Source organism: Myotis nattereri, assembly GCF_964212035.1.
Source record: "Myotis nattereri genome assembly, chromosome: 5".
Lineage (NCBI taxonomy): Eukaryota > Metazoa > Chordata > Mammalia > Chiroptera > Vespertilionidae > Myotis > Myotis nattereri.
The window spans coordinates 103,563,330-103,576,608 of NC_138080.1; the positions used below are offsets into that span (position 1 = coordinate 103,563,330).

The 13,279-nt window shown below is 46.7% G+C and overlaps 1 protein-coding gene across 2 annotated transcripts in view; it reads left to right on the plus strand.

Moving 5' to 3' along the window:
- The window catches only part of DOCK2 (dedicator of cytokinesis 2), a 374,023-nt gene that overhangs the window by 137,496 nt on the left and 223,248 nt on the right, over window positions 1-13,279 (plus strand). For both annotated transcript variants that reach the window (XM_081091711.1, XM_081091712.1), the window contains exon 26: window positions 2,610-2,761. In XM_081091711.1, the coding sequence (XP_080947837.1) occupies window positions 2,610-2,761 (152 nt within the window). The remainder of the gene's footprint in view (window positions 1-2,609; window positions 2,762-13,279) is intronic.

Below are 13,279 nucleotides of genomic sequence, written 5' to 3' on the forward strand. Positions count from 1 at the left end.
CTTTTATTTTCAGCTTCAGGCCGCAGTTTTATTTATGGGATGGTAAGAGTCTCACTTGTCCTGTTACATAGACAATGACCACAGAGGGTGACAAATGGTGAGGCAGAAGTCAAGTCTGGGCACTACAGGAGCGCAGAACAGGGTCACCCAGATCAGAGGTGGGTGTCAGGAATATTGCCCAAGGGGATTCGCATCTCTGTGAAGATCTAGAGCAGCGGTTCTCAACCTGTGGGTCGCGACCCCTTTGGCGGTCGAACGACCCTTTCACAGTGGTCGCCTAAGACCATCCTGCATATCAGATATTTACATTACGATTCATAACAATAGCAACATTACAGTTATGAAGTAGCAATGAAAATAATTTTACGGTTGGGTCACAACATGAGGAACTGTATTTAAAGAGCCAGAAGGTTGAGAACCACTGATCTAGAGGGTAGGAAGCGGTTAGTGAGGAGAAGATGGGTGGGTAAGAGCATTACAGGCAAAGAAATAATGTACAAAGGTCCAGCAGGAGGACAGACAGGGCTGGGTAGCGTGGGAAGAGGGGGCTGGACAGGTAGAAGGGCTTGTTCACAAAGAGCTTACCAAACTCACCCTCAGGGCAATAGGAGATGCCTGAGAAACTTCAAGGAGGCGCCTTGTGGTCAGGCTACAGTTTGGGGGAAATTTCTGCTCCTCAGACTGAAAGTGGGGAGGCCAGAGTGGGAGACTTGGCACAGGAGATGGAGGTGGATATGACTTCATGGTGGAGGGGATGCTGGGGAGAGCAAGGAGGAATCAAATTTGCTGGTTGACAGTGTGACGGGGATGTCTTCCCCCTGAGAGGGAGCTGAGGAGCAGGAGCCGGGCTGTGCACAGATGGGAAGTTGGGAGGTGTTCCCGGGAGTGTCTCCCTCCTAGGGCTGTGGCTGTGGTCATGGCCACTGGTGCTTTTTAGCCAGATGCATCTCAAGGTGGTTTTCCAAAGTGGACAAAGGATCGCCATTTCATTCTTTCTGTGGGGCTGATATTGGGAAGAAAGAGGTGAGGAAAAGGAGCATCTTATTTGCAGTGTCCCTGGGCCGTGAAATGATTGCAAAAGTGTGTCACATTTCAGGAGAGCTGTGCATTCAGGAGCTAGCACCTTCTACCACAGGAGAGAACTTTCTGGAAAGGAAGCAGGTCCCAGAAATACTGCAGCTTCCTCTCTGCAGCCACTTTGACACATGAAGACTCTTTTCTATGAAAACACAGAGCTGAGTAGCTCTGCAGGCTCCTCAGTACCTGGTCTGAATTGCAATTTAGGCTTGTCACTGGCTGGCAGGTCTGAATTCAGCTTGTGTCAGGCACTGGGTCCCAGGCTGGGTTTGCAGGTCTTTCATACTCATTGCCTCTGCCTAGAAAGATTGATCTGAGGCTCTGCAATATTTATCTTTTAAATCATTTGTGTTTGTTTGCTTGACAATCAAGCTGCAATTTAGAGATGCTGTTTCCCGAAGCCTTACAGACTAATAGGATTTCACAGCTCCAATTACAAAGGAGAAAAATCATTTCATCTCCAAACGGAGGAGCCAGACGTTTCTGAGAAATCATGGTTCACAAGAAGACAAAAGTACTTCCGAAAAACAGGCTCCATTATTAATGGCTTCCTCGGCTAAAATCTCACTGACTCTCAGCACCAGGAGTCTTTGTCTTGTTGGGGATGCGGTTTTTGATCTGTAAAGTAGATGACTTTCATATTGGTAAACCGCGGCAGCGCCCACAGCCACAATGGTTTGTAAGCAGTGTAAACATGTCCATTGCCTTTCCCCCAGCAAAGGTGTCCTCCTTCCTGATACTTCCTCTGAACTGATATTGTCTGGAATAATAGAATATTTGATGGGTTTTAACAATCATTCAGTTCAGCCCTTCATCTGATACTTTAAGAACATCTTTTAATATGTTTTCTTATTGATTTCAGAGAGAGGAAAGGAGAGGGAGAGAGAGATAGAAACATCAGTGAGAAATATCGATCGACTGCCTCCTGCATGTCCCCTGTTGCAACCCGGGCATGTGCAAACCAGCAACCTCCTGGTGCATGGGATGATGCTCAACCAACTGAGCCACAGGCTGGGCTCATCTGATACATTGAATGCCTTTCCATAGACAACTACCCCTGCTTAAACACTTCTAGGATGGAGAGCTCTCTACTAGACCTTTCCATGGGAATTTACTAATTTTGCTCAATTTTAATTAGAATTTAAAGTTTAGTGACTTCCCAAGGAGATCTTTGTTAATATCTAAAAATCTCCAAGCTGGCCTATTCTCTGGGATTCATATCTTTGTGATGGAATCAAATGGAGGTATCACAACTAGAATCCCAACAGAATGAACTTTTAAGAAAAAGCACACAATCTGGTCTTAATTATTCCATAGCTCTGTTTTTATGGCCAGTCCGAACAGGTTGGGGGAGGGACCAGAATGATGAGTGACTTTCTATGGGAATCTTAACCTAATCTTTAACATTAACATTTTCACAAGGAGCCTATATTCTTGAATTAGTTATTTAACGAAAAGTTTTCTAAAAATAACAAGGGAAGGAAAGTAAGCAATGAGGATGCTCAAGCACATCTACACTGCCTTCGTTCCAGAATGCCGGGACATCCTGCTTCCTGTCATCACCAGAGAGCTGAAGGAGCTGCTCGAGCAGAAGGACGATGGGTCCCAGCAGCAGCTGCAGGAGAAGAGGTTCTGCGTGGAGCTACTCAACAGCATTCTGGAGGTGCTCAGCTCTCAGGATGCGGTGAGTGCTCAGGATGACAGAGATATCCTGGACACAGACTAGGGCCGAGCTGATGAGGCTCTAAAATGTTTGTGCTGACGAATGGCAAATGAAGTCTAAAGATGAAGGTCAATGGCTTGCCCAGCGGGTCTGCGTCTCCAGGGACTAATCTCCATGACTGTGAAACATGGCCTAGGGATTGGGGTTGAGCGTGTAGCATTCTGTGGGCATATTTTTCATTAGACAGTCTTGTGGTGTAGGTAATACATATTGCAGGCTTTTTAGATTTAGATGACTGGTTCATTTCCAAAGCCTGGTTTGCAGGGGCAGGAGGGGCAGTTTCCCATGCCTACATGGCCAAGAGAAAAACATCCTACCGCTTTCTTTGCTGATTGGATTGAATCTTATTTCTCCAGTTAGCCCCTGCAATGGAGAAAATGGTTAAGAGTCATTCTGGATGAGCAGATTGCTCAGGAGTGATATCCAGGAGGTGTTTACCCTGGATGGGCTGGTTTCAGAGGACAGGGTAGAACCAAACAATCAACTTAGTCTTTTCCAAGTGTTAGTGTAAGCTTTCCTCCTCCTCCCTCCCCAACCCCCACTCCCAGAAAATCCTCAGAGAAGGACTTTCTGGATGAACTCTATCTGTGATAGACTATAATTAGAAAACTCTGCAGAACAATGCTCCTTCACTGCTCATATCCCATAGTCAACCATTACTATCAATTTCTTTGCATTTCTCTCTTCTGTGTCATTCTTTCCATTCTTGCTTTCCTAATTACTAGTAAGCTTACTCTAATCTCATTACTATGAAAATGCAGCAGCTTGCTTGCTTTCTTCAAGCATTCATTCATTCATTCATTCATTCACTCATTCACTCATTGTATAGTATATGATGTACCAGGTGTGTGCCAGGTATTGGGTATACAAAGGCATGGTTTCTTAAGAAAATCTTTACAGAAATATAAATAAGCAGTTGCAATATAACCTAACAACTAAAATCTACATGCATACTAGGAGTCTGGAGCCACAAAGACTGTGTGTGTGTGTGTGTGTGTGTGTGTGTGTAAACATTTTTGTCAAGGAAGCCTTCACCAAGATAGTGAAGCTTCAGTTGGGTGTTCAAGGGTGAATAATTACTGATCACAGATGCTATCTTATTTCCTATTTCCTAGGCACTGTGCTGAATGCAATCCATTCCTTTGTTCTCCTCACTTTAACCAGTGCCCAAGATTGTTATCCTCATTTTACAGATGAAAAACCTGAAATTCATAAGCTTAATGTTCAATTATAGACAGCAAATAAATTGCATGGTCAAAATTCAAACCCAAGTTGGTCCAACTCCAAAGTCTGCATAGTGATAGGCATTGGGGATACAAAAGCTTGATCTTTGTCTCTTCCTTTTCTTTCTATCCTCACCCTTTTCCTTGGGGAGAGAGTGTATAATACCCAAAAACTTGGCTACTCAAGATTCACTCCGTGATGTTATGATAATGGTGGTGTTTTCATATATACACTCATGAGCTGGTTGTTGAATTGGCCCTAGTCTTTGCTATTTGATCTTAAAAAAAAAACTTTTTAAGGGAGAATTTTGTCATAACTCTCACAGTGTAGGGAACTGAAGGTAGGCCTAACATTTCTCCAGAAACATTCCACAGAATGTTACCTCTTCCTGTTGAAAAGAATTTACAGTGTTCCTTATATTTCAGTAATGCTCACATCCCTTTTCGTGTGGACTGTGCCAGAGGACCCCAGTTTGAGGAACATACTTTTAATGGGCTAGCTGCCAATTGCCCGATTAGGGGAGGCTGGCGCCAGCTCATAGTTCGTTAAGCCGTGATGCCGGGATTCCGCCCACCCCATGGGAGTGGCTCCCTGGAGTTCCATCCTGACAGGTCTCATCACTGTGCACATTGGGTAACAGCAGACACTGGTAAGAAGAGGTGATGTCTCACACACCCTGGGTCGTGGGCCTTCAAAGCAGAGAAGTGAGTGCGAGGCTTTGAGCTCCCCTGGGGGGGCTGTGCATCTGGACTGGAGGTGTGTGAGAGGCATGGCTTCTCTCTCTGCTGCCTTCAGTGCACGGCTTCCATAATGACTTCCTACTGTGGGGACTGCCAGCCCTTTCCCCAGGGGGAGCACCTGGTTGCTGGATGAGTTTTTAAATACTGGTATTACCAGTGGGTTTGGTACAAGATTTGGATACTTTTGGAGCTTCTGACTAACCTCTCCATCTCTAAGATGAAAATCTCTCCACTTCTCAAGAGCTTTTTCTCTGACAGAAATTCATTCAGTAGCCATGATCACTTTGAACGAAATGGAAAGTCAGAAATCCCAAGTATCTAATCTAAATCTCTCTTGCTGTGGTACAGAGTGGCTCTCAACCCGGGCTGCACATTTACATCACCCACGCTGCTCTGCAGAAGCAGCCGAGCCAAGGCTGCAGTCCCAGTCCTTCTGATTTAATTGGTCTGGGGTGGGTGGGGGCATCTCAATGACAACTTTACCAGGTGATAAGAACAGGCAGCCAAGGTGAGGACCACAGCTCAGTGCACGTCTGCAGCTTGAGCATGAACCCGAGTGCCTTGGAGGAGCTATTAAAACAGGTTTCTGGTTGTTAAGTTGGAAGGATGGGGCCTGATCATTTATTTTTCTAACAAGTTCCCAGGTGATATGGATGGTGCTGGTCTGGGAACCACACTTTAAGAATCACTGCTCCAATATGGCCTAATTTTTTCCCCATCTTCAGTATTCCCTGGAAATAGAAGAACAGTTGGGCTCATCCTCAGGCCTTTACCTTTCTAATTGAAGAGCCCTTTCCAGTCTATAAAACCTAGCATCTTGCAATATGGCATTTAATAAACCGTAAAATGGCAGAATCTTCAAGCCCATTCATTTGTACTCCTGCATTCATTTTCATGTGGCAGCGGGGACATGGCCTGTGCAAAGATCTGACTTTGAGAATCCAGACCGTTGGATGTGCCGTTTGGTTTCTACAGGCACCAACTTCTCAAAATCAGAAATTAGGAAGAAAAATAAAAAAGGCTCCCAGGGAGAATGTCCTGGAATTGTTTTTTCTGGTTATTAGAATCCTCTCTGCTGACAACAGCATAGCCATCCATTGTTTAGTGGTTCTTTGTGGGCATCACAGAATAGCCATCTGCCCTCCCCAAGCATAGACTATGTCTGCCCGATGGAACCATTGCCCAGGGACAGACCGAGTGTGGAAAGTTCACAATTGTAGTGCAGGATGCCAAGCTTCCTTTTGGGGGGGCATTGTGTGTTTGGGGGATGGGAAAGAATGCTTGTCTTCAATAGGTCGTCATTGTTCCAGGGGTTCCACCCCAGCGCAGCAGGCCTGGCATGTGGAAGCTGGTTCCCTGTTATTACTTTATTCATCGTAACCCTGGGTGGCATATGACTCAGGGCAGATGTCGGCCTTAGCCTGGGTGTCGGTGTTTTTTTTTAACGATGGTGTTAAATTTCCTCAGTCAGCTGCATGAGTTGCACTCAGTGTAGGAAAGAGACAGGCTCGGGTGAAGGGTGAAAGGTCGGACTTCTGCCTCTAGTAACCCCCTTTCTCCTCTCCTTCGCCAAGTTTAGTTGCTTTGAAAGGCAGTTTCCCACCGGCTTCGTTCTGTGCCTGGCCATCTGCTGAGTCACTCATAAAATTTAATTTTGCGCCAGACCAGGAGAGAGTTGGTTTTCCCTCTTAAAACAGGCTTTTTGTTTTTATGTGTCATCCCTCGGAAGGAAAAGAGTCCTTGTTTGTACCCTGCCTGCCAGTCACACAGCGGGGAAAGATGGCCCCAGATTCTGAAGAGGAGGAGGTGGTTGTACCAGTATTTGCATCGTGGATGTCATAGAGAATGCACAACGTCTGCTTTAAAAAAATAAACCCTTGGAGTCCATGGACTAGACTTGTGGGTCTTACCACGGCATCTTTCAGTCCTGACTGGTATGGGGGAATCTCATATTTGGACTCATCAGCTTAGTGATGGCGAACCGTGTGAGCTAGGCGTGTCAGCATTTTGAAAAACCCTAACTTAACTCTGGTGCCGTGTCACATATAGAAATTCTTTGATAGTAGCAACCATAGTAAAACAAAGACTTATATTTGTGATATTTATTTTATATATTTAAATGCCATTTAACAAAGAAAAATCAACCCAAAAAAATGAGTTCGTGTGTCACCTCTGACATGCGTGTCATAGGTTTGCCACTAGACACATAGAACTTTCTCCTCTGCATTTTCTCCTGCTTGGAATGTCCTCCCCAGCTCCCATTCTTTCTGGGCAAGTAAGATGCTAAACTCCTTTTAGCTTCAGCTCAAATAATGCTTCCCTTCCGAAATCTTCTCCATTCCACATCCTCTTCCTCTCACTCTCCCACCCCCACCCCAGGCAGGACTTCCTTCTCTGGGTTGTCATAACCATGTGTTCAGACTGATATTACAGCACTGGCTGCTTTGCCACACTTCCCTGTGTGTCCCCTGCCAGGCCTTGAGCGCAGAGGCTCAGCAAATCTCACTAGCTGGCTTCTCAGAGCATACACTTCCAGCCTAGCCTCATACCAATCCCCCTTTCCTCTCCCTCCTCCTGCTCCGTTAACGTTCTCACCTATGGGCTGTGTGGGTGCTGTTGGGACTGCCAGAATGCATCCCCTCTCTTGTGGTCCCAGGAACAGCTTATGCCTGCTCTGTGTAGCATCAGCGTGTCATCTTCTGTCACTTGCCTACCTGTGGGACCAGGAGCCCCTGATGAGAGAGGTCCACCAATCTGCCGTGCAGCTCTGCCCTCCCCTCCCACGCCTCCAACGGTGGCTGCACAGAAATATCTGTTGAAGGAATGAATAAGTATGAGTTTCCCAGATCAATAGCAGACCCTTGGGTCTTCGGCTCTGAGTCTAAGGGGATATATATGCCTTTTCCTCCTTTTGCCTTCCTTGGTTAAATGAACCACACTCAGTTTATGACATGTTATCCTTATGGGTATGTACAGGCCCTTCCTTATTTCGTGTGTGTGTGTGTGTGTGCGTGTGCGTGTGTGTGTGTGTGTGTGTGTGTGTGTGGTGTCTGTGTATTTCTCACCTTTCATCCCTATCTCCTGCTCCCATCCCTCTCCCTCCCCCACCTGCTAGAGGTGATTTGTCAATATGTTGAATATGCATGTCTGATGTTTGGTGCATGTGGTTTTTAACACACACACACACTCCCACTCCCCAGGCATGCCCCTCTCTGAAAAGGGACCAGGCATTGACAGCAGCAGGGCATTAGCATCTTTAGCTCTGCTAAGGTCCCCAGGGGCGGCGTGCACAGGGAGTAGTCTGCCTGGAGGGTGTTCTTGGTCCAGAGCTGCCCTGACCTGCCCACGTGTGGGAGGAGCAGACTCCACAGCTCTCTGCTTAGGTGCCTTCTAAAGTGCAGCCCCCATGGCCACCCTGAGCTCCGTGCTCTCATAATCCTCGGCAGCCTGCCTGATGCAGGCGTGAAGGGAGGCTGATGCCTCCTCTTTGCATTACCATTTAATTCCCAGGAATCAATACCACCGTGCAAAAGCGGCAGGTTTTATTCTATCCTATCTGCTCCCTCGTATCTCTAATAACAGGCAGGGAGACAGGGCTTGCTGAAATTCTTTGTCTGGGGTGCATTCCAAGCAGAGAACAGCTAATTAATCCCCAACTTGCAGTTGAAATAGATCAAACTCTCTTGCTGTATCCAGGGCCATTTTCTTTATTCCCTTGCTCATCCCCTGCTTCCATGGCATTAAATGTGCCTTTGCTAGACCAATGGAATGACCTTATGTGTTCATGGACAGTGACATCTGATACACTTTTTCCCCCAGCACCTTTGAGCCTGTAAAGTCTTTTCTCATAAGTCATAAGGACTTTGTTTCTGGCCACCAATGGCAAGGTAGGCTTTATTATCCCGTTTTATGAGTGAGGAAGCTGAGTCTCAGAGAGAGGCCAGGTGATCCTAACTGAGGTCAGAGAGTTAGTAAAGGGCAGAGCTGGGAGGGAGTCACCCCACCTAACCCCAAAGTCACTGGCCTCCCACACGCCACACCCGCCACCACTGAGCATTGACACTTTCCCAGTGTCGGTTCCCTGGTGGAGGGGCGAGCACAGGCCCTGGAGTCAGGCCACATTGCATTCATATGCTCATCCGGCAGACACCAGGGCTGTCCTGGACCCTGCGTCATATGCTGGGGTGATGGTGGGGAGCAGAAAAGGCCTGCATCTGAGCTCCACCTCTTCCTAGCTGGGGACCTTGGAAGTCATGCAATCTCTGTGCAATGGGGTGCTGCTTCCCCAGGTGGTCAGGATTACGGGGAACACAAGCACCTGTGAACACAGGCAGCTCTGCCCCTGGCACACAATCCACACCCAGTGCCGGTGGCTTCCCTTCCTCCCTTGCTGTCCTTCCTTCCTTGCTCCTCCTACTGCTCCAGGCTGCCTCTGAGGCACCCCTGTCTCTCTTCTAAGAGCAGTAAAGGGCCCAGTGGCCTCCTGGGAGAATGGCAAACAGGTACTGTGCCCTTCCCACTGAGGCAGCCCCTTCCTGCCAGCCTGCGGCACCAGCTGCTTCGGAGGAGGCTTGCCAAGGAAGATGCTGCAGACAGCAAAGCGTCCCTGCAGGGCAGCTGGACTTCCTAAGTGTTCCCTGGTGGGGAGAAAAGAGCCAGCCTCCTTCCCAGGGGCTCCTTAGGGTCCCAGAACTTCGGGGCTCAGGATAGTCACTGCTGGGGGTCATGTGCTGGGGCTGACTCACACCAGCTCCTGAGAACCCAGTGTTACATTTTTAAAATCTTGTGAGTTATTTTATTAAATCACTGCCATTATTAAAAATTTATATAAATATAAGTAAATAGACTAATTAAAATCAGAGGCAACAAATAGATACTCAAAACGCATCACTTCCTAATGATCTCTACCCTGGATTCTTGCATCTAGTGGGTTCCTTTGGTGGGAATACTACGCAATGCTCTGTGGCCGCACGTCTCTTCCCAACTCCGTGTTCAGTGACGTCACATTGGCAGCTTGAAACCCACCGTCAGTGAGGACTCACATACAGCATTGCCAACACTGTCTATCCAGGCCTTTAGTTTTTCTTCCCTGAGAGCCGACTGGTAAACATGTGCCGACACATCACTGCCTGGGACTCAAAGGAATTGCAGAAAACAAGGCAAGCCCAGGGAAGCTGCCTGTGCGCCTCTTCTTCCCGTGGCCCTGGCTCTGCTGCCCTAAAGGTTCTCATGGGACCGAGCAAAGAGAAGCTGCTCCGGGGAGGCAGCGGCTTTTCAGACAGACTAAACACTCAACCTAGAGCAGAGATGTAGAAGGATGCTTCAGTTGCCATGGCAATTCTTACTGACTGGCAATGGCTTCTTTCCTAGCCGCGTTGAGAATGTGGTGGCCTACATAGACCAGGGAGAGAGCTCCCAGGTTCCCGCACAGGTGAGGGGTGGGCAGAGTGACCTCGGCTGTGGGTTCGCTCTGCCTAAACCAGATGTTCAGTCCACACAGTTGTGGGAGAAGCACACTTCCCAGGGGCAGTATTGTTTTTCCCTTCAGTAGGTTTTGACCCTTTGGCCTTAAATAGGGTTCAAAGGTGAATAAAAATTCATTTTGATTAGAAAACATCTCAGTAATTGTTACAAGGTAGAAGCATCTAAAGATACCAAACTTGTTGGGCTAAAGTGTGAGGAGAACCAGGATATTTGCATAGTCTCAAGGTATCTTCCCAAGGTATCCACTTATTAATGACACAAGGAATGATAGTAACTTTACAGTGGAGAAACCTGACAGGCACCACCTTACGATAACCATGTGATGACAGAGAGCACCCCCAGTAAATACATAAAGCAGCATCCTGTGCCTCTTGACAAGATGTACTGAGGACAAGATGTACTCATGTGGGGAATCGTGCCAAAAAGGCACAACCCGGGTCTCATAATTAGAAAGCATTCAACAAACCCCAGTTGAAGGATATTCTACAAAATAATAGACTAATACTCTTCAAAAGTTAAAGTCATGTGAAAGACCAGGAGAGCCCATCACATATTGGAGGGCACTTAGGAACCATGGCAACTAAATTCACTGTACAATCCTGAATTGGGTCATGGACCAGAAACTAGACATTAGAAGGAAACTGGCTAAACTAGAATCAGGCTCGCCATTTAGTAAGTAGTATTGTGCCATTGTGAATGTCCTGGCTTGATCATTGTGCTCTGGTGATGTTAGCATGTAGGGAAGTTGGATGAAGAGTACATAGGCACCTTCTCTGCTACGTTTGCCACTTTTCTTTAAGTCTGACATTTCAAAATAAAAAACCTTTTAAAGATTAATTTTGAGGTGTGTAAGGGATGCTTGCCCACTTACAGAGAATGCATTGGGAGGATGAGAAGTTCCCCAAAGTTCACCTGTTCCAGCATGAAGAGATGCTGATAGGTGAGGGGCTTTCTCCGCTTTTTCAGTTAAAACTACAAAATCCGCAGACAAATGACTATCCTTAGTAGAGGATGCTACACTGTTAACTGCTCCGGCCTAGCAAGAGGTGATCAAATGAGCAATTAGGCCATTGCGTGACTACACCATCAGCGTGCACTCACCCAGGACTGGGCAGTTTCCTTCTAATGTCTAGTTTCTGGTCCATGACCCAATTCAGGATTGTGCAGTGAATTTAGTTGCCATGGTTCCTAAGTGCCCTCCAATATGTGATGGGCTCTCCTGGTCTTTCACATGACCTTAACTTTTGAAGAGTATTAGTCTATTATTTTGTAGAATTTCCTTCAACTGGGGTTTGTTGAGTGCTTTCTAATTATGAGATCTGGGAGTGTGATGGAGCAGAGAGCCTGTCCTGGCCACAGGACCTCCAGGGCTGCAGCCTTGTCCTGGGCTCTCTGACAGCCGTGTCCACGCCATGATTCCTAGGCCAAATTTTGGGGCTTGAATGTCACCCGATCTTCGCTTGACAAGCTTGGAGAGTGAGTGGTTTAGCAAAACTTCCCAGTTGGTCCTTGGGTTGTTAATCTCAGAGGATCCATCTGGAAAATTAAAAGACAGCTTTGTTGATGGTTGACCAGAACTCCCCCCAATAAAATTAATAATCCAATGTGTTCTGCTCCGTCAGCACTAATTAGAAATACTTCTTGACGTATTCTTCAATATTGCTTTATCTGCCAGGACCAAAGTATAAAGGAGTTTGCCTGCAACCAAATCCCTGAGGGCCTGTGTGCACTCCCTTCCGCCCTCAATTCTATACCCACCTTGTGCCTCCCAGGGCCAGGACCAGGGTGAGGCAAGCGAAGCTTACCTGGGGACGGGGGCAAAGTGTACGGGGTGCCAAAAATGCACTGATCAAGAAAAAGAATATTTCCATGCAGTATGGGTTGATATTTTGTTCATCATGTATTTTTTGCATTAATTTTTATTTTTAAACAGGGACATTAAGTTTGATTTGTCTGGATTATTGAGTTCTTGGATGCCTCTTACATTTTGTCCCATGGGCAGGAGCCTTGATCTCTCACCTTAGTGCTGGCTCTGTGTAGTGCCTCTTGCCAATACCAGCACCTGTGGTAAGAAAGCTGGGCTGTGCGCGTGAATGTATGAGCGTGGCAGCTGGCAGGCGTGGAGAGGCACCTTTTTGTTCACCCGAAAGGATGCCGAGGAAGGTTGCTGTCTGCAGGGAATCCTTGCATAAAAGCACGAGTTGAAAGGAACAGCCATTTACACTGAACCTTCCCTGGACCAGCCACTTGCTTTCCAAAAAGCATTTCCTACATAATGTCTGAATTAAATCTCCCCTTCACAGTTGGCAGCGTGAGTTAAAAGCCCTCTCAGCAGCAGAAAAAATGTAGCTATGTTTGGTCCAGGTTACAGTTACTGAGGGAACTATAACTTTGATTTGCCCAACTGGTCTAAATGTAAATCCTTAAGAGAAGCATGGTAAGTGTGAAAGGAAGTGCTTGGTTTTTAAAGACGCCTTTGATCCACGGCTCTGTAGTACCCCAGCTGCCACACGCAATCTGGGGGCAACAACCAGGGACTGAACCAGCAAAGTTTCCAGAAAACAACCTGAGAGTTCTAGAATGGACATTTTCTCAGGGAGATTTCAGATAACATTAGCCATAGGTATAAACAATTGACTTGGCAGCACAGGTTAGAAAATGAAATGTTTAATTCCAGCCCAATTTCTCCAAGCAAAATAACATGCTAAAGCTGTGTTTGACTAATGAATGCTTTTTCTTCCACCAGAATTCACTCTCAACTTAGCTTTCCTCTCCACCCATCTTTCCTGCTGTCTCCAGTGTATGCTACGTTCCAGGTAGACCAGTCTCGCTGCCCCAACAACCCTCTCCTTTCCTCTTTCATTGTCATTTACCTGGTTCCTCAATCTGGAGGGCATTTAGTCCTGAGGCCCCCCAATGAGAGGTTCCTGACCTGAATCTGGCCCACCGATCTATTTCATTTCCCTCACCAAATTATTATTATTTTTAAAATATGTTTTTATTAATTTCAGAGAAGAAAGGAGGGAGGAAT